Source organism: Erinaceus europaeus, chromosome 5, assembly GCF_950295315.1.
Source record: "Erinaceus europaeus chromosome 5, mEriEur2.1, whole genome shotgun sequence".
Taxonomy (NCBI): Eukaryota; Metazoa; Chordata; class Mammalia; order Eulipotyphla; family Erinaceidae; genus Erinaceus; species Erinaceus europaeus.
The window spans coordinates 56,394,740-56,416,983 of NC_080166.1; the positions used below are offsets into that span (position 1 = coordinate 56,394,740).

The 22,244-nt window shown below is 41.3% G+C and overlaps 1 protein-coding gene across 5 annotated transcripts in view; it reads right to left on the reverse strand.

Annotated features, from left to right (window-relative positions):
• Window positions 1-22,244, reverse strand: part of OSBPL8 (oxysterol binding protein like 8) — a 182,443-nt gene that overhangs the window by 115,713 nt on the left and 44,486 nt on the right. For all 5 annotated transcript variants that reach the window (XM_060191341.1, XM_060191340.1, XM_060191348.1 and 2 more), the window contains one exon: window positions 8,331-8,439. In XM_060191341.1, the coding sequence (XP_060047324.1) occupies window positions 8,331-8,372 (42 nt within the window). In that variant the 5' untranslated portion in view covers window positions 8,373-8,439. Of the gene's footprint in view, window positions 1-8,330; window positions 8,440-22,244 lie in introns of those variants that run through there.

Here is a 22,244-nt window from a genome sequence, read left to right on the forward strand (position 1 = left end):
CCACTGATCACACTTGCCTATTTGGGAGCTACTCGCTGCCCTGATCCAGCTTTCTAGTCCTACTCTCAACTGACACCATCTTCCCAGACAATACCTTTAGCCCACCTGCATGTTAGCGGTCAGGCCTAGGCAAAAATTAGTAAAGTCATGGGCTCCTTGAAATATATCTAAAATAGATTTTCTAGCTTCTTCCAACATGAAGACCCCAAACTGCATCTGCTAGACTCAATTTTAGGTTCCTGATTATTGAACAATTCATTCTGCTTTATGTCTTAATGCTTTTCAGCCACCAAGTTGCAGATGCTACCATGATACCAACCTGACTTCCCAAGGCAGATGACCTCACCAATGTGTCCTGGAACCCCGAGCCCTGCCCCGTTAGGGAAAGACAGAAACAGACTGGGGGTATGGATCTAGCTGCCAAAGTCCATGTCCAGTGAAGAAGCAATTACAGAAGCCAGAACTCCTACCCTCTACTTCCCATAAAGAATGTTCGTTGAGGGGCTGGGTGGTGGTGCACTTGGTTGAGTGCACATGTTACAGTGCCTCCAGGGTTATCACTGGGGCTCGGTGCCTGCACTATGAATCCACTGCTCTTGGAGGCCACTTTTCCCATTTTTGTTGTCTTTGCTGTTGTTATTCTTGGATAGGACAGAGAGAAATCCAGACAGCAGGGGAAGACAGAGATGGAGAGAAAGATACACACCTGCAGACCTGCTTCACCACTTGTGAGGTGACTCCCGCCCTGCAGGTGGGGAGCCAGGGGCTTGAACTGGGATCCTTGAGCCAGTCCTTGCACTTAGCGCCATGTGTGCTTAACCACTGTGCTATGCACCGCCCCCCCCATATTGACTTTTAAAAGACAATTTAAACATTTTAATTGTGACCTCACTTTTATACAATTCCACATATAAGAGATTCACATATGAACAAACTTAGGAAGAATGAGTCCACTGACCTGGTTTCTAAGTGGCCACTGCCCACCAACAACTCCCCAAATTAGTCTATCTCTCACAATCCACTGTCTTCTCCCCAGCTTCATAGACTCCTACCTCCATCTCTTTAGTTCTCTATTCCTTACAGCCATAAAAATGACTCTCCTGATGAATTCATTCTACTCTCATTGGCTATATTCTTATTTCTTGATCCTTGTTTATTAAACATTTTACATATTACAGCCTTTCAGCCACCAAGCTCCAGATGCTACTCTGATCCCATCCTGACCTCCCTGGGCAGACATCCTCACTCATGTGTCCCAGAACTTCACCTCTCTAGAGCCCTACCCCACTAGGGAAAGATAGAAACAGGCTGGGGATATGGATCCATCTGCCAAAGTCCATGTCCAGCAGAGAAGCAATTACAGAAGCCAGAACTCCCACCTTCTGCACCCCCAAAAGAATTTTGGTCCATACTCCCAGAGGAAGAAATACTAGGAGAATATAGGCAGAGGGCTCCTAATCTGAGTTCCACTGGGACCTGGAACTTTTCTGACAAGGAACCTTTATTTTTACAAGATCACTGAGAAGGAAGAGATTCTGGAGAACACTTGAGGAAGCCAGACACTATTTCTCTTATCTGAGAAGGAAGAAGAAAAAAGAAACAACTATGGGATGATTTTACTCAGAAGTGCAATATGGAGAACTGAAACACAAGAACTTGAAATATACATACCTGTAGTCAAGAAGTAACTATTACCTTAGGAGAACTATGGTGATTTGGTTGTGATGGAGGAGGCACAGAACTTGGATGGCTGTAATGATGTATAATAATTATACCCTACTATCTTATAGTCTTGTGAGTCACTATTAAATTGCTAATAAAAAAAACATAAAGTGCAGTTCTAAACCTAAGCATGTCAATATTCCCTGGGTGAACTGGAATAAATAAATATCTTTTTCACTGTTCATGAGTTCTGCTTCAGTCCTCACACTGCAATACTGATTACTGAATCCTAAGATCTTCCTTCGTTTCAATGTAAACATTCCTATTTTCTTTGGCTGAAATTTCTTTTGGCTGAATCTTTAGACATCATTTGCACAGATACCATTGCTAGGATTGCTGCCATCATTACTTCAAATTTTCAAATGCTTTGTTAGGTAACACAGCGCGAAAACATACTGTCACATCACAATTATGTCAAGTGTGAAAAACGGCTATGTTAAAACAGTTTATGTACAGAAATACTTCAATGTAAACTCTTTAATTTTTTTGCCTTTTCTTCCTAATTTTTTGATTTATTTAAATAATTTCAATTATCCATCTGAAATAGGAGCATGAGCTCCTTAAAAGTTTTATTGGGCCAATACATATGAACCTACATTCTATACTGAATTCTGACAGGAATATGAATTAAGACATAAGACCTGTGTAACAAATACCTTCCTTCCCCACTAAAGATCTATTGTTTCTTATAAATCACTAATCAGCATACCATGTCATTCATTATCAAGAGGCAAAACTGTTAATACTATGGGCATGCCAACCTCCCTGATTGCCAGTATGTACTGGTATGCAGGTAGCGAGTACTCTTCAGGCTTCAGCAAGTACGTGTTGCTCAATGCCATGGTATCTATCCCAAATAGAAACGTCAAAATTAGTTATAGGAGAGCACAACTTTAGGTTAAACAGAGGAGATCATGTATCACACACTTTAAAAGCTATACATTACATCAGGTAATGTACATACAAACTGTAAAGGCATAGTACAGATCAGATTGTAAGATAAAAGCAAGAAAAAGTTGTCAGAGATGATAACTTTGAAACTTGTCAGACAAACTAAGGTGTCAACGGGAATGAGCTTTCAGAACTGGCCAAAGATGAAGAAATGGGACAATTAAAAGTGTGGTTAACTTTTAATGTGCCTGACTTTATAAAATGTGCTAAAAAGCTAGAATTCATCATCATTTGTTTTTGAAGGATGTTAGGGAACCAAGTCATTATCTCCAGAACTAGTAAACAAAGCTAATCAGAAAAGCTGCTGAGTAACTTTAATATGGATACGACAGACTGTATTTTCCAAAGACAGCCACAACACCAGTCATCCCATATGCTCTTGTAGAACAGGGGCTGGGAAACCAGATAAATAAAGTGTTATTGAAATACAAGCATGGCTGTTTCCATATTGTTATGTGGCTGCTTTCACAGGACAAAGTAACACAGAGTCCTTAAGAAAGAGAGTACATATCCTTAAGGATGCAGGTAGTTCAAATTGAATACATTCAAAACTGATCTCAATTTTTTTTTCTCTAACCTACTCTTCTTCCCAAATTTTCTCTCTTAGTAAATGGTAATTCCCACCTGACCACATAACAGAACTCTGAGAATATCGTATCAGAAGGGGTAGTAAGAACAAATGCTGGAGAGGTTGTACAGAAAAAAGAACCCTCCTGCACTTCTGGCGGGAATGCAAATGAGTCTAACTCCTGAGCAAAGTATTCTGGAGAACTCTCAGAAGGCTAGAAATGGACCTACCCTATGACCCTGCAATTTCTCTCCTGGGGATAGATCCGAAGGAACCAGACACACCTATCCAAAAAGTTCTATGTATACCTATGTTCATAACAGCACAATCTGCAATAGCCAAAACTTGGAAGCAACATAAGTGTCCAACAACAGATGGTCATGATATATATATATATAGAATGTTTAGAATATATATATATATATATATATATATATATATATTCTAAACACACACACATATATGTTTTTTCCATATCATACAGAATGATCTCACTCACAGACAGAAGTTGAGAAATAAGTACAGAAAGAGGAAACACAAAGTAGAACTTGGGACTGTGTTTGGTGTATTGCACCAAAGTCAAGGAATATGAGGGGGCTGGTGGGGGCTGGGGGGACTTTCAGGTCCTGGAGTATAATGGTGAAGAAGAATCTAGGCTGAAGGTGAGAGCTTTTTGCAGAAAACTGAGAAATTTTGCACCTGTACCAACAACTGTATTTATTATAAACTATTAATAAAAAAAAAGACATAAAAGAAAGAGGGAGTCGGGCAGTAGCGCAGCGGGTTAAGTGCAGGTGGCACACAGCACAGGGACCGACGTAAGGATCCTGGTTCGAGCCCCTGGCTCCCCACCTGCAGGGGAGTCGCTTCACAAGTGGTGAAGCAGGTCTGCAGGTGTCTATCTTTCTTTCCCCCTTTCTGTCTTTCTGTCTTCTCTCTCTATTTCTCTCTGTCCTATCCAACAATGACGGTATCAATAACAACAATAGTAATAACTGTAACAGTAAAACAATGGCAACAAAAGGGAATATTTTTTAAAAAAAAAGAGAAAGAATGAGAGAAAACAATAAATTCTCTTTGCAAACAGTTACTTATAATGAAACAGATAACACCTCTCTGATCTCATCCCTAGAAAGAGATAGATGGACAGAGAGCAGCTGTACGACTGAAAGAAAGTACAGTAAACGCATGGACAGAAAGGAGAACTGAGGGCAGGATGGGGAACTGGGAGCTGTCTTTGTATGAGCTATCTGGAATACACTCCAGATTGCTGGTCTTTACTGTCAGCACACAGAACATAATCTAACAGCACCCAGAGGCACTGAGAGCAGTTCTAAAGACTTCTGATGTGAACAGCATATGTTCAGCTGTGACACGCACACAACAAGTAAAGGCAGAGGTTAACCCCTTCCACTTGCCCTTCCCCCAAGTGAGTTATGTGATTACAACTTGGCAGGTAGTTAGTGGGAAATAAATATACTAAGATCCAAAATAGAGAAAAGTTCCCTAAGAATTGCAGAATCAGTGACTGAGAAGGGTAAATGAGGAACGATGAAATTATTTCAACAGCAGATTCTCTACCCTAAGGAGACATGTATTCCCGGAGCTGAACAAATAGTCTACAGTTTGCCCCTATCTGTCCAGGGCACTATCAGATAAAAAATTAAAGGGATGGGAAAAAATTAAAGGGATGGTTAGTCAGGCGGTAGCGCAGCAGGTTAAGCTCACATGGCACAAAGCGCAAGGACTGGCATAAGGATTCTGATTCAAGCCCCCGGCTCCCCACCTGCAGGTGGGTCGCTTCACAAGCGGTGAAGCAGGTCTGCAGGTGTCTATCTTTCTCTCCCCCTCTATCTTCCCCTCCTCTCTCCATTTCTCTCTGTCCTATTCAACAACGACGACTTCAACAACAACAATAATAACTGCAACAATAAAAGAAAACAACAAGGGCAACAAGAAGGGAATGAATAAGTAAATAAATAAAATTAAAGGGATGGGCACTGCATTCAGAAGGAGTCAAGTTCTTACTCCCATATAATAACTTCCTAACTGTGTCACTCCTCCAAGTCATTTTATACTCTGCTTCCAGATTCTTACTGTTCATCTCTATAAAAATGATGAAAGTTGAAAAATCCCTGGTGTTGCACTCAAAGCTTCTTGGATTAAGCCTTTACTTCTCATGTGAATCATTATCCCTGTATATAGCACTCCCAATGCACTCATTTTGCCGGAATAAACTCTGAGCAATTCCCCATTCAGTCGAGTCTCTTTCTAGCCAACCCCTGCTGCTGTCTTCTCTAGCCATCCCTCCTCGTCTTCACAAAGTAAATGTAGTTCAGGTCACACTGGGCCTGTGGCCCCTGGGGTCTCAGGTATGCAAGTTCTATGCTACACTAACAGGCTGCACTGCTCACCAGGCCTGCACTAAGTTTTAAAATTAGTGCATGCAATGATTTTTTTTTTAATTCTACCTCCTCTTATTGACAAGCTGCTCAATATTTTTTGAAGAAATTTCTGGTTTCACTAGATCAGAGTGTCCCTATGAAGCAGGAAGTATGAATATTCTTGTCCACATATTTTTTTATTGAAGAAGAATACTTGTCTCAATGTTTTAGGTAGGAAAAATGAAAATTAGAGGTCACATAAAATCAAAATTACAGAGCAGCCTAGGTTTTCCTTCAACGTGTTTCCTATTCTTGGAGAGAATGGCTACTATTAATAGTTGTGCTGACAATGGTAATAGCTCTTGGTAGATGTCTACTAGGTAGTCAGCATGGTAGTAAGCTCTCTCTAGACACACAGCGAATTCAAAGTCAAAACAGCCGTCTGAAGTAGATATGTTATATATCTTTGATAAATGAGAAAACTTAGAAAATCATAATTAATAATCCAGGTTATATAACAAGGCAGCATAACTGAAATTTTAGCACAGCTAACTGTCTAGAGTCCAAACTCTCGTTTTACCCACTTCTCTCAAAACTAAACAGTAACCAGCTTGGGCCATGAAGTCCAAAGGTGATGTTTTACAAATAGCTAACTCAAAAGTGGCCCTCAAGAACAGGTTATTTTAATAGTTCACCTTAAAAGTTTTTATTGTCATTCTGTCCAAAATATACCACAGCATTTTATAGAGAAAATTGAATGAATAAGAAAATTGCTCCAAGATTCTTTTTAAATAAGTTCAGTGTCAACAGAATCTAAAAAATGATTCAAAAGTTTATTAACAGAGTATGGGTACTTTGGAACAGAATTTAGCACTGGATTTGATTTTAAAGGTAATAGTCCAACATTTAGCAATTCTGTTCAGAAGGAGAGATAAGGAGCTAGCATCTTCAGTGGTAAACAAGTGATCAGGCAGACCAAGTCTGTCTTGATTCTGACTTTTAAATTCTCTTAAGCCAGGAAGCTTCAAGAAGATGACAGCGTCCTTCAGTCTAATTCTCCCTCAATAGGTGTGAGGGTAAGCAAATCATCTACTGTTAGTGGCTGTAGAAGGTCTGACAAGACACTTGGGAAGCAGTGACGATTATTATGGCGGAATAGACTACAGATACAAACACTTCAGAAAGCTTCAGACAAAAAGGCATTTTTTGTAAACATGTAAGGTAAGACTTTAATATTAACTTCTCTCTTAGAATTACAGGGAAAATGAAATAACCCACCTTCTTCGGGTTCCTATCTATGATGGCTATGGCAAACTTACCTTCATATCCATTTTAATTTCTATTAACGAGATATCATTTGAAAGTTTGCTTTCCTTTTTTCACCATTTAAGAAACAAAGATCAGTTTCAGCCAAAAATTAAAGAAAGGTAGGAGACAGGGTCATACAAGTAAGTCAAATGGTATTCTGGTATTCAATCATTATTACCAGGTTCTCAGATCTGAACCTGACCAAAGGACATGGATGAGCTGGAAATTTACAAAACCTCATGGATGAGCTGGAAATTTACAAAAACTAACAGTGACTCTCAACTCCATTGCATATGACAAGGAAAAAAGTCTGACTCTAATGTTCCAGTGACACAAACTTGTCAGTAGGTCTACCACCCAACAAAGAGTAGCCATTAAATGTGTTACCAAGTGGCATCTTGACTTTACCAAGTAACATTAATAATAATCTAGAAATCAATATGCAATGGAATCTCTCAAAAGCAACAAAGGAAATTTAGATTATCTAGAACCAAAAATTCTGTAGTGACAAACCATTTAACCTACCTTTACTGGGGAATGCCATTATTATTTTGTTATTACTAACTGGGTAAGATATATTTAACCACTATGCCTACTGATTTTCTGAGTAGAGTTTAATCACAATTACAAGTGGCAATTTTTATTAAATCTTTATATTCTTATACAAAGAATATTTTTGACAAATGCTTCATTTTTTAAGTGTTAACTAATTTACTCTCTCCACCTACTCATAGCTACAAGTGATTTCCTTAACTGTTAACATTCTCTTGATGTGACAAAGAGTTCTCTTTGTGATAAAGAGCTGTTTGGGGCAAACCAAACAAAGCATCACACAAGTAAATGACACACAGGAGGTGATAGGAAAGAGGAAAAGGGAGGTGTTGGGATAGAAATACCAGGAAACTATAATTTTCCTATCAACAGAGAGGTCAAAACATTAAAGATACTTACTTTCAATACATTTTAAAATAGTCATGGCTTGCATCAAGAACTTTACGGGGGAAGGGGCTGTGTCAGGTAGTGGTGCACAGGGTTAAGTGCACATAGTACAAAGTGTAAGGACTGGGACACGGATCTCAGTTCGAACTCCCACTCCCCACCTGCAAGGGAGTCACTTCACAAACGGTGAAGCAGGTCTGCAGGTGTCTCTCTTTCTCCAGTTCCCCCTCCTCTCTCAATTTCTCTCTGCCCTATCCAATAAAAATGGAAAAAAGTGGCTGCCAGGAGCAGTGGATTCATGGTGCTGGCACCAAGCCCCAGCAATAACCCTGGTGACAAAAAGAAAGAAAGAAAGAAAGAAAGAAAGAAAGAAAGAAAGAAAGAAAGAAAGAAAGAAAGAAGAACTTTACAGGTACAGGCAACAGTAGTTTAGTATGTAATATTTGAACTTGACTCACCGAAGCTCGGTCAGGCTCTCCATCTGCCAAATTTGACTCCATAGTGAAAGAAGATAGGCTTAAGCTTTTCTTTCCATTAATGTTTAGCCATCCTGTAAATGTGGAAAACCTAAAAAAAGAGGGGGGGAGGGAGGGAAAGAGAGAGGGAAGCATATGTATTATGGATGGTATAAGACCGTAAACATTAAAAATGAAACATTAAAGGCTAAAATTTTAGGTCAAGGTTATTGCGAAATCCAAGAATGGGTAGAGGTGGTGTAGTGGTGGGGGGACAACAGGCTTTTAAAACATGGGCACTGAAAAAGAAAGATTTGGTGAAAGAAAAGGCCCATTCTAAATAAAAAGGGGAAAATCAAGAGCAAGGATGAATACTGTTAATTGCTCAAAATCTGAAAAAAAAATTAAAATGTATTAATAATTAATGAAATAGAATCTGCTATCTTTTACTATTATACTGGTGGAAACAAAGAAATGTGCTCGTATCCTACTTGGAAAATGTTGGGAAATAGCTATTTTCGTTAGAAATCAACACCTTTGGGAAGACAGTAGTAATACACATCCCACTACATCTACTACTTGGGCCTAAATACACTTGATTTGTGTAAGTGATTAAAGGCTCCACTCAAATATAAACGTTGGTGAAAGTTACTTTTTGGATTGCCAAGTTTGCTCTGGGACCTTGTGCCGACAAGATTCCATAGATCTGGTGGGCTTGTTCTTTTTTAATTGGGTTCTGAAGGGCTGGAAGTTATTTGCATGACCATTATGCTGTCTCTATGGTCCTTCATCTGCTTTCATATTGCACATTATTTCCTGGTTTTCTTACAAACCAATTTTTATCCAGATCCTGTAAATTATGTTACTACTCAGAAGTCAACAGAGGATGAGATTTCAACAGCACTACCAGCAACGGGGTTAACAGCACACAGTTGTACTGTGAGCATTCCAAACAGAGAAATTTCAACTAGATCAAAGATTGAGATGTGAACTACTATATGCTGTAGCCTGCTTGATCCAATAGCTCTCAACTGGCTTTTTCTTTCCCAACCTCAGTATCATACCATTGAGGAAACTCTGGTTTACAGGATTTTTTTGTTTTTGTCTTTATTCACTTACTGGATAGAGATGGTCAGAAATGGAGAGGCAGGGAGAGAGAGAGGGAGAAGGAGAGAGACAGAGGGACACCTGCAGCCCTGCTTCAGCACTTGTGAAGCTTTCCCCCTGCAGGTGGGTACTGGAGGCTTGAACCTGGGGCCTTGTGCACTGTAACATGTGCACCACTGTCAGGCCTGGTTTATGGGAGCGTTGTCATTAAGGCACATCTCCACACTTGCCCACGATGGGCACCCATAGCTTTCCCTCTCAAGCAAAGCACCTGACTGTTCTCCCACAGGCATCTCGACCCCGAGCTCACTCCCTCCCTGAGCTCGTGCCCCCCTGTTCCCCCACAGCTGCTGCAGGAGTCACCCTGCACTGGCCTTTGCCTTGTGTTACCCGAGCCCATCTGTGTGTGAGCCCATCCAGTACTCATTCTTCTCCTTCTGGCTCATCCTGATCAACACAATTGCCACTAACCCAGCCCTGTTGCAGCAAAGGAGGATAATGCTGCTGTTGTTTGCAGCTGTGTAGTATTCCACTGTTGTATGCACCTCACAACTTTCTTGACCATTCATCTGCTGTCAGACACTTGGGTTGCTTGCAGATGTCGGTGGTCACAGCCAGCACTGCCACAGACATGGCTGTGCAGGAACCTTTCTCCACAGGTGTCTCTGTGCTCTTGGCTGGATGCCCAGGACCAGAGTGCTGGGTCATCTGGGAGGTTCATTTTTAATAGTTTCAGGAACTCTCCAGGTGGGTTTTCACAAGGGCTAGAAAACATGGAATGCCATCCTGCACACGTGCCATACTGATCTTTTCTGTACCGTTCCAAATTTTTCTTACATTTATTTATTTTCCCTTTTGTTGCTCCCCCTTTTTTAATTGTTGTTGTTGTTATATTGTTGTTGCTATTGATGTCGTTGTTGTTAGATAGGACAGAGAGAAATGGAGAGAGGAGGGGAAGACAGAGAGGGGGAAAGAAAGACAGACACTTGCAGACCTCCTTCACCACCTGTGAAGTGACTCCCCTGCAGGTGGGGAGCCGGGGGCTCGAACCAAGGTTCTTACGCCAGTCCTTGTGCTTTGTGCCACCTGCACTTAACTCTCTGCACTACCACCCGACTCCCACCATTCTAATTTTAACAGATATGCTGCCAAAGAGCTCAAATAATTCTTTATGGGGTTTAAAGTGTTCTATCTACATTTATTTGCTGAGGGAAAAAGAGAGAAACAGAGCACCACTCTGGTGCATGTAGTGCCAGGCACTGAACTCAGGACCTCATGCATGCAAGTCCTACACTCTACCACTGTGCCTTCTCTGATCATGCGACTTCTTCACTGAGATTATTTTATCTATAATTATACAATGTCAGCTTGTTTGTGCTACTGCTATAACATTTTAATGCTAAGCTAACCTAAATGCCAGAAATAGTCTTTCAATTTCAATTTTCTAAAAATGTCATTACTATCCAATTCCTATCTGTTTTAACTAACTGCAGTGGCTTAATTTCTAGGGCATAGGCTGATGGAATTTTTTAACTAGGTAATTAAAACATGTAACACATCAAGTAAAATAATCAGTGCCAGAAAGAGAAAGTGTTAGGAAGTAATTAATTATGTGACATGCTACAGAGTGGGAGTTTTTTTAAATATTTATTTATTTATTCCCTTTTGTTGCCCTTGTTTCATTGTTGTTATTGATGTTGTCGTTGTTGGCTAGGATAGAGAGAAATGGAGAGAGAGGAGGAGAGAAAGATAGACACCTGCAGACCTGCTCGACTGCTTGTGAAGCAACTCTCCTGCAGGTGGGGAGCCGGGGACTGGAACCAGGATCCTTATGTCAGTCCTTGCACTTTGCTGCGCCAAGTGCGCTTAACCCGCTGCGCTACCGCCCGACTCTCAGGAAGTTTTACAGAGGATTGAGTCAGAGCCCAGCTTGCGTTAACCTGAGGGAAATAAGCCACTGAGTGAGCTAGAGCATCCTTCTGGGAAGAGAGGCAAGACGAGCAAACAGGTCCTGAGGCAGGAGCCCCGAGGGGTGTGGTAAGTGGGGTCAGGAGAAGACCAGCTGTGGGAACAGAAAGACCAAATCCCAGGGCGCTGAGTAGAACAGCAAGACTTGGAATTTTTAGTCTGCATAAGGTCAGAAGCCATTGCTGCAAGAAAAACCAGTTACTGACAGACTTGACATATGCCGGGTCACTGTGGCTGACAGGCGGGCTGAGACTGGATCATGGATAGAAAGTCACTGCTATCATCCAGGCAAGATAAAGGGTTGCTGATAAAAACAGGTGGAGAGTGTAAACAAGAGAGTTAGGGAAGAGAAAGGAAAGGAGGGAGAAAGGGAGAAATAATGAATTTAGAGTAACTATGAGAATGAGATTAGCATGAACAGATATGGAGTACGCTGCAGAAAACATCAGGAGAGGAATGAGAGAAGTGTCAGGGGCTGACTGGGGAGATGCTCCTCTTGAGGAACCAGTTAGACACCCACACAGAGCTAGCAAGAAGGAAGAAGACACACCTGCACATGGGAGACGGGGGAGTAAAAGTGGGGCTAGAAACGTGAACTGGGGCGGGGGGAGGATGAGTGGTGGTGCACCAGGTTAAGCGCACGTGGCACAAAGCACAGAACTGAAGCAAGGATCCCGGTTCGAGACCCCGGCTCCCCACCTGCAGGGAATTCGCTTCACAAGCGGTGAAGCAGGTTTGCAAGTGTCTATCTTTCTCTCTCCCTTTCTGTCTTCCCCTCCTCTCTCAATATATCTCTGTCCCATCCAACAACAACAGCAATACCAATAACAACAATAACAAAATGAAGCGACAATCCTGGAGACAAAAAAGAGAAAAAAAAGTGAATTGGGAGTCAGCATATACATGGAATGAAGTTAGGAGAGGGGATGGAGTCTCTTTAGGAATCTGTAAGGACAGAAGCGGTCCTTCAGAGCCCAGGATAATTACGAGCCAAGAGTCACAATCTATAGCATGAATTGATTCAGAAGCTTTGCTTTGTTACTTTTTATATTTTGATTTTCAATTTTGCATAATCACACTATGTACTACATCCACGAAGAAGACAACAACACACAGTAAAATCCAAGTAAGGTGCCTGGTTAAACCAGGGAGCAGGTGCTGTGGCAAAAAAGCTCCCCAGATAAAGCACTTGTTCTTATCACACACATTAGTCCTGTGTCCTCCCCCTGCCCCAACCCCCCCCCCCAGTGCATTAGAGGAAGCTCTGGTGTGAAGATGTCTTCCCTCTCTTCTTCTGTCTCTGTCTCTTTCTATCTGAAAAAGTCAGTCTAGAGTGGTGAAGCCTCAATTCTGACCAAAAAGGGGGGGGGGGGGGAGTGCCTTTCCTTACTATCTTAACACAGTAAGGGACACAGCTGGTCTGTCTAGAAACAAGTCTGTTTTTGTCTTATTTAGACAGACTCCTACTCAGCTCGGCTCTGGCTACAGGCAGTGCCTAGAATGGAGCAGGAGCTCTCTCACACGAGTCCTGTGAACTCCTGCTGCCTCCCTAGCTCAGAAAACAAGTTTTTACTATTTGCTTGAAGTCAAAATTTAAAAATGTATATCAAGAAATCCTAGAGGGAGACGGTGAGTTTTAAAGTACAAATATATTAATTTCTCTATTGTCCAGAGATGAAATCAAAAGATGTTTAAATGTTAGTAAAGCCAGAAAAGTAGATAAGTACTTTTAAACAGTAATTAAGTATAAACTTAATGGCACTAACCTCTAGGGAGTGGCTTTTGCAACAGAAATGTAGTCACTCCTGACATTTTGATTTTGATTTTATTTATTTATTTTGTCTCTAGGGTTATCACTGAGGATTGGTGTCGGCACTATGAATTCACTGCTCCTGGAGACCATTTTTCATTTTATTAGATAAGACAAAGAAATTGAGAAGGAGAGGAAAGATAGACACCTGCAGACCTGCTTCACCGCTTATGAAGCACCTGCCCGGCGTGTACCAGCACCTGGCCCCAACATTTTGATTTTTAGACAATGTATAATGCTTCTATAACCAAGAATTCTTTTTTTTTTTTTTTTTTTGCAAAAGAGAACCGTGTGTAACATTTCTGAAGACCTGTTTCTTTCTCCAAATTGCTAAGCTCAAACTAGGCCTGGATCCTTATTTAGACGTAATTACTAGTTGAAACTTAAAGTTTAAAGAATATTATTTCCCTCTTTTGTTCCCTTTATTATCAGCACTCTAGACATTATTCATGGAAGAACTAGTGCCTAAGTGCCTTACTGTCTACACTTAAACTAACAAAGTTCCTAGAGCAAGGGATATAAAAAAAAAGAAAGAAAAAAAGAAACACTTCTCTATTTTGGGCTTAAGCTGTTACTACAGCTGCAGAGAGGTGCTGTAAGGGGAAGCATTTACTAACAAAGCTATGTTTTTAACAACTATGTCACAACCATCAAATATAAAACTATACTTTGCCAGCAGCAGGAGTGGGGAGATAGTGCTCCTGGGCAGAGCATACACCTGGCCGCGCTCTAGAACCTGGGTTTGAACCCCCGACTCCCACTTGGCAACACTATGCAAAGGAGAAGCTTCAAACCTAGAGAGCAGTGCTGTGGTTTCTCTCCTGTCTTTGCTTAACCCTCTCTCTCTTGCTCTCACCCATGTCTAAAGTCAAAAAGGAGAAGAAAGGACAGAGTAGAGGGAGGGATGGATGGGTAGATGGATAGGTGGGTGAATGGACAGATGAATGGATGAATGGATAGATGGATGGATGAATGAATTCCAGTGGGACCTACGTAAAAAAGCAAAGGAAAACTCACGTTGTAGCTTCCAAGGACTATGGTCTATGCAGCAAACCTGAGGACTAACTCAGACTCAGAAGACAGAAGGGATGGTGCTGAGGTTGGGGAGGAGGATGGATCTGGTTGGTGTGAGGTCAAATGTACTGATGGGGACATGTGAAACTATCCTGGTGACAACCCTGTAATCCAGCACTTCCTCCCTCACTAAACTGATAGTGAAGTTGGGGGGAAAAAAAAGACAACTTTGAGACCACAGCTCTAAATGCTCATTATGCTTCGATCAACCTACTTAATGAAGCTTTTGTGCTAAGTCACCAGCTTAAAAAAAAAAAAAAAAAAAGCTGTACAAATCTACATTGCACAGTGGGTCTCTAGAACTTCTTGGATCACTGTAACACTAGCACATGGAATTTACCGCACAGTGTTGTGTACGCGCGCACGCACACGCGCGCGCAGTGATTTAAGACAGCATAACCCATGCTAAGTGTTCTAACTATAATAGTTAACAGTGTAAGGAAACAAGAATGCTTTTTTTTTTTTGTCTTCATTCTTTTGATTTCAGTTAGAGAGAGAGAAGGAAAGAAACAGAGAAATTCCATAGCAGTGCTGTGTACCTATGCTACTTGCCCCATGACATGATGTTGCCGTGTGCTGCTGGGGCTTGAACCCAGGGCTTCAAGTCATGGTAAGATGTGTATCCTACCAGCTGAGCTATTTCCTGGCCCTGACTGTTAATTTTTTTATTATATATTTTTATTTTATTTTATTTTATTAGTGATTTAATAATGGTTGGCAAGACCGTGGGATAAGAAGGGTACAATTCTACACAATTCCCACCACCAGAGTTCTGTGTCCCATCCTCTCCACTGGAAGCTTCCCTATTCTTTATCTCTCTGGGAGGATGGACTAGAGATCTTTATGGGGTGCAGAAGGTGGGAGTTCTGGCTTCTGTAATTGCTTCTCCTGTGAACATGGGCACAGGTCAACCCATACTCCCAGGCCCTTTCCATCTTTCCCAGATGAGTGCAGCCTAGAATGTTTCCAGCTGTGACCATGGACTGCAAGTTCAGTCGCCCAGGAACTCAACAGGTCACACAGGCTCCCGTGCTGAATGTAACAGACACGGGCCTTGGGTCAGATCGATGGGGTTTGTAGTTATTTATATACAGTATTTATATACTTTCCTCATGTTGGGAGCTACTCTCTGCCCTGACCCAGCTTTCTCGGCCAATTCCCAACTCTGACACCATCTTCCCAGACAATATCTTCAGCCCACCTGCAGGTTAGCTCTCAGGCTTGGGCAAAAATCAGTTATGGGCCCCTTGGGATATACAAGAATGCTTTTGAAAGTGACAGAGATGTTTACTACTTTGTCTGGTAAGAGTATCATAGGTGTGTAGCTCACGTCCAGACTCATCAAGATGTTCACACCGAGTAGGCTTCTGTATATCAAGCATGTGTCAATAAAAGTTGAAAAATCAGTCCGTTGCTCTCTAGAAGCCTTCCCTCCATGCTAGCAATGGGGCGGTCCTATGAACCACCGCCTTCTTTTTTTGGGAACTGTGTGCTGCTGTAGCCTTTCACTTGTCTTAAGAACGGCTCCAAGGCCAGAGTTGCTATCATAGGAAGGGTGGAGAAAATAGTGGATAAAAAGCAATGAAAAGCAATTTGTGGTGAGGGCCCAACAATGTATACTTGTCCTCGTCAATCCATGGCACTGAGGAGAAGTGATTGGAGCAAGCGGGAATGTGACATTCCTCTAGCGTTCAACAACAAAAGCCTTTATGGTGCTGGAAATAAAGTATTTCCTTCCCTCACCTCACTTCCATCTGTTTTCTTCCTAAAAGCATTTGTCGGGGCCGGGTGGTGGCACACCTGGTTAAGCGCACACATTACAGTGCACAAGGACCTGGGTTCCAGCCTCCAGTCCCCACCTGCAGGGGGAAAGCTTTGCAAGTGGTTGGAGTAGGGTTGCAGGTGTCTGTCTGTTTCTCTCCCTCTCCATAACCCCCTTACCTCTTGATTTCTGGCTTTCTCTATCCAATAAATAAATATTTAAAAAAGAGCATTTTTCATACTTTAAGAATCAACAATCGGGTCAAACATCTTTCTTACAACCAATTAAGCGTTTCTTTGAATCAGCACTTGAGCATTTTCATTCACATTGGTGTGAATGAAAATAGCCTTCACTGTTCATAACGCTCACCTCTGGTTTTCACAGTAGCCAGAACCTCACTCCTAATTATACAAACATGTTGTGACTGACTGCAAAGGAGTGTCAACAACAATTTTCTGCCTCCCAGAAGAAGTGGAGTGTGCAGACACTAGAGTCACTGTGCTCTGCTGGTGAAAAAGTTAAACACAACACAGTCTGGTGGTTGCTCAAAAATTTAAAATAGAATCACCGCATGACTCAGCAATTCCCCTTCTGCATAGAAGCTCCAAGAACGGAAAGCAAGAGTCTTCAAAAACAGAGTCTTCAAAAACAGAGTCTTCAAACTTTCACACCCACGTTCACAGGTCCAGTAGCATTGTTCACAACGGTTAAAACATGGGGAGGGTCTGTTAAAGAGAAGCTCAGGAGCAGGCACAGTCCCCTGGCAGGATCTGTGCCTCACCACACGAGTCAGGCTTGAGCCCCAGCACCACGTAGGCCGTGCTATGGTGTCTACTGCACTGGAGGAAGACACAGTGCTTGAGTATCTCTTCCTCTCTATCTATACAGATGAGCAAATGGCCCAGAGGAGTGAGATAGCCTTCTGTGTGAAGCCTCCTCAAAAAAACTTAAAAAAAAAAAACCAAGCAGCTTATATCTTACTGTCTTACAGCCACCAAGCTGCAGATGCTACTGTGATTTCAACCTGACTTCCCTAAGCAGATGACCTCACCAGTGTGTCCTGGAATCCCACCTCCTCAGAGCCCTGCCCAACTAGGAAAAGAGAGAAACAGGATGGGGGTGTGGATCCACCTGCCAACACCCATGTCCATCGGAGAAGCAATTACAGAAACCAGAACTTCCACCTTCTGCACCCCAGAAAGACCTTTGGTCCACACTCCCAGAGGGTTAAAGAGAAGGGAAGCTTCCAATGGAGGGGATGGGACACAGAACTCTGGTGGTGGGAAGTGTATGAAATTCCACCCCTCTTATCCCACAATCTTGTCAATCATTATTAATCACTAATAATAATAACAAGCAGCTCAGGAGATGGCACAGTGGGTGGAACAACAAATTTCTAAGTCATGAGTTTGACTCCTGATAACACATACGCTAGAGTGATGGTTTTCTCTCTCTATTCCTTAAATGAATTTTTAAAAAATATTTATTTATTTACTTTTGTTGCCCTTGTTTTATTGTTGTTGTTACTGATGCCATTGTTGTTGGATAGGACAGAGAGAAATTGAGAGAGGAAGGGAAGACAGGGGGAGGGAAAGATAAGACACCTGCAGACCTGCTTCACCACTTGTGAAGCTACTCCCCTGTAGGTGGGGAGCCGGGGGCTCGAACCAGGATCCTTATGCCTGTCTTTGCGCTTTGAGCCATGTGCGCTTAACCTACTGTGCTACCACCCCACGCCCCACGTGAATTTTTTTTGAAGGAAGTTCTGATATAGGATACAACATGCATGAATCTTGAGGATAATATGGCAGGTGGAATAAGCCAGCTACAGAGGCAAATACTGAATGGCTTCACTTTATAAGGTACCTACAAGAGTCAGAGCCTATCTTCATCAGGAGTTGAGAAGAGGAAAAACCAGAACCTCGTGTACGTACTGGATAGTAGAGTTCCAGTTTCGCAAGGCTGAGAGTGCTAGAAATGAATGGTGGTGGTGCTTACATGACACAATATGAGCACACTTACTTGTAATGGGCTCTATACTTGAAAATGACCAAGGGGGTACGTTTCGTGCATTTTTACCACAAATGCTATAATTTGGGGGGCCTGGTATAAATTTCTACTTAGAAATACCATAATTCGATATCAAAGTTAAGGCATAACAACTGTCCTAAAAGCTGACAAATTTGGTTCTTTAGAAATATATCAATTCCGGGGGTTCAGGCGGTAGCATACCTGGTTATAGGCACAAGCCCCTAGGTTCCCACCTGCAGGGGGAAAGCTTCATGAGTGGTGAAGAAGTGTCTCTCTCTCTCTCTCTCCTCTCAATTTCTTCTTCCTCTAGCCAATAAATAAAAATATTTACATAAAAATAATTTTAAATATTCTGGCACTTACATAACATACATTTTACAAAATGCTAATCCTCCAACTCACCTCAAAACATAAAAATCTAACAAGGTTTGAAATAATACATTTCAAAAATAGTTATTTTCAAAAGAGAGAGAGAGAGACAGACACCAAAAAACTGTATAGCTTTGGCATACTGCAGTGTTGGGTTTGAACCTGTGACTTTAGGGGGCCTCAGGCATGCAAGTCTGATGCAACACCACTACACAATTTCCCCTGCCCCTCAGAGTATCTTAAAGACCCATATATTATACTTCTGCGTTCAACTCAAAAACATAAGAACAATTACAGACATGGCAAATCTTTATGAAAAAAAGGAAGACAGCTCCATTTGGAAGAAGAATGTGATGACCACAAAGCAACATGGGGTAGAGACTTGTGATATGACACTAGTTTTTTTTTTAATATTTATTTATTTATTTATTCCCTTTTGTGGCCCTTGTTGTTTTAATGTTGTACTTATTGTTGTCATTGTTGGATAGGACAGAGAGAAATGGAGAGAGGAGGGGAAGACAGAAAGGGGGAGAGAAAGACAAACACCTGCAAACCTGCTTCACCACATGTGAAACCACCCCCCTGCAGGTGGGGAGCCACAGCTATAGTGAAAACTTGACTACGAAGGCAACATATTATCAGGTACAAAAGCTTCACTGAAAGAACTAAGCACAGAGCAACTTAAGAGAATCTGATAAGGACTGCTACACGTTAGCAGTTTATAGGTTCAACTCAGATGTTTCTTTAGTATATTTTAGGCACTGGTGGTTCAACTATGAATTGAATTTGGGAAATCAAATAAGAGCAGCCATTTATTAAAGTGTGTTGGGGGGGCTTTGCAAAATATTTTCCATATATCATTACTAATCTTCACACAAAGCTTAAAACAAAAGTAAGAAATGAAGTAACACTTCTGTTTTTAAAAACAAAAATAGAGGAAGAATAACTGAGTATTCCATACCACCTGGTACAAGTTAAGTTGACATCACAGTGAAGTATTCTTGATTAAAAAAGAAAATCAGAACTCATTCATATCAAAAGTCTCATGATCAAACTACTAATTTACAAGAACTAAAACTAGAGAACTCATTAAATGACACCAAAGACAATTCACTCTATAAACTCCACAATGATAGGAACTAGACAGCACAAAGAGTTCCCGCACAAAAAGGGTGACAGAGGGCCTAGTGGGGGTTGTACTGTTATATGGAAAACTGGGAAATTTTATGCAGGTACAAACTATTGTATTTACTGTTGAATGTAAAACATTAATTCCCCAATAAAGAAATTAAAAAAAAGAGTTCCTGCACAAATAGATTCCAGGGGAAAATGTATATGAAACCTTCAAATTAGTAAAAACCTGAGAGGTATACTAGTCACTGTAGCGTATCAACTGACCTTACTTGAATACAAATGCAAATGGCTGAAAAATAACAGTTGGAAATTGGGCGGTAGCAGAGCAGGTTAAGTGCAGGTGGCGCAAAGCGCAAGGACTGGCCTAAGGATCCCGGTTTGAGCCCCCGGCTCCCCACCTGCAGGGGAGTCGCTTCACAAGTGGTGAAGCAGGTCCACTAGTGTCTGTCTTTCTCTCCCCCTCCTCTCCATTTCTCTCTGTCCTATCCAACAATGACGACGACGACATCAATAACAACAATAAAAAACAACAAGGGCAACAAACGGGAAAATAAATTTTTAAAAATAATAATAACAGTTATTTGAACTCTGGTTGGCTACAGAAATCTGGTGAATTTTTTCCTGCAACAAGATAAGTCACCTAGAAAGGTGCCTGCTTTGTCACCTGTGCCACCCAGGTTCCAGCCTGGCCCCCGCCATAATGGGGGCACCTTTGGTTCTGTGGTGTCTCCCTCCCTCTCTCTGGCAGTCTCTTCTCTACATATAAACATCTGAAAATGTTGAACCTACCTCACATCAGTGTGGTTCTGGTGATAACAAAACAAAAAAGAAGAAGGAGGAGGAGGAGGAGAGGAAGAGGAAGAAGAAGAAACTTTTTCTTGCTACTTTACAGATGTGGAATTATTGGTTTAAAACTGTCTTTTAAAAGAGGAGAGAAAGGAGAAAAATAAAATAGCATCATTTATGTAGTCTCTTAGAACACATGTGCATTATTTTTGACAACACTTATTCAACACAGCCATTCCATATGCAACAGTCAACGATGCCATAAAAACGAAGTTTAAGGCTCTTCCCGAGTTCATTACATGTGTATAAATAACTGGGAAAGTGATACTCCTGCACAAATGGAACCACATTAAGTGTATTGCTTTCAAAAGTGAGAACAGATGCAGCTGCACCTTAAAATATCTGATCTCAATTTGGAAAAAAAAAAATTGGAGGACCTTGACAAAATGAATTGCAGAACAAATAGAACTTAAATGCCCTCGTTCAAATCATGAGGTAGGAAGGACTAAAATAGAATCCTTAACTAATATGTGATGAGATGACTTAACTTTCAGGGGTCACAAGAAATAAGAAAAGGATATTCCAAGGTCATGGGTTAGAAGAATTAACATCACCAAAATGAATACTTTACCCAGAGTCATATACAAATTTAATGCTATCCCCATCAAGATCCCACCCAATTTTTCTTTAGGAGCATAGAACAAAAGCTACAAATGTTTATCTGGAACCATAAAATACATAGAATTGCCACGTTAATCTTGAGGAAGAAAGAACAGAAATGGAGGCATCACATTCCCAGATCTCAAATTGTACTATAGGGCCATTGTAATAAAAACTGCTTGGTACTGGAACATGAATAGACATACTGGCCAATGAAATAGAATTGAGAGCACAGAAGTAAGCCCCAACACCTATGGACATCTAATCTTTGGCAAAGGTGCTCAGACTATTAAGTGGGGAAAAGAGAGTCTTTTCAACAAATGGTGTTGAAAAAACTGGGTTGAAACATGCAGAAAAATGAAACTGAACCACTGTATTTCAAACCAAACACAAAAGTAAGTTCCAAGTGGATCAAGGACTTGGATGTTAGACCAGAAACTATCAAATACTTAGAAGAAAATGCTGGCAGAACTCTCTTCTGCATAAATTTTAAAGACATCTTCAATGAAACAAATCCAATTTCAAAGAACACTAAATCAAAAATAAACCTATGAGACTACATCAAATTAAAAAGCTTCTGCACACTGTTATGTGGAAAACTGGGAAATGTTATGCATGTACAAACAATTGTATTTACTGTTGACTGTAAAACATTAATCCCCCAATAAAGAAAAAATAAAAATGAACAGAAATAAAAAAACTGAAAAAGGGAGTTGGGCAGTAGCACGGGTTAAGCGCAGGTGGTCTATGCCCAAAGTTTGGCGTCGTGCGAAGATTATAGCGGTTTTGAAACCAAAGAAAGACCCAACACTGGCCGCCAGCTATAGACCAATTTCTCTCTTCTCTCCTCTCCGTGTGTTACAAACTCCTTGAGAGGCTGCTTCTGTCACGTATTTCTCCTCTTACAGAGAAATTCCTATCACCCGCCCAAGCTGGTTTCCGCCCAGGAAGATCTACCTGCGAACAAGACCTGGCCCTCTCAACTTACATTGAAAATGGATTCCAGAAGAATTTAAAGACGGGTGCTGTCTTTGTTGATCTCACAGCAGCCTATGACATGGTCTGGCACCGTGGTCTCCTAGTCAAGATCTCAAGATGTCTGCCTCCATGAGTGGCCAACACTATATCGTTTCTTCTCCAAAACAGAAGATTCCGGGTGCATCTGGGTGACAAGTCTAGCAGATGGAGACTTGTCTCAAGTGGCCTCCCCCAGGGC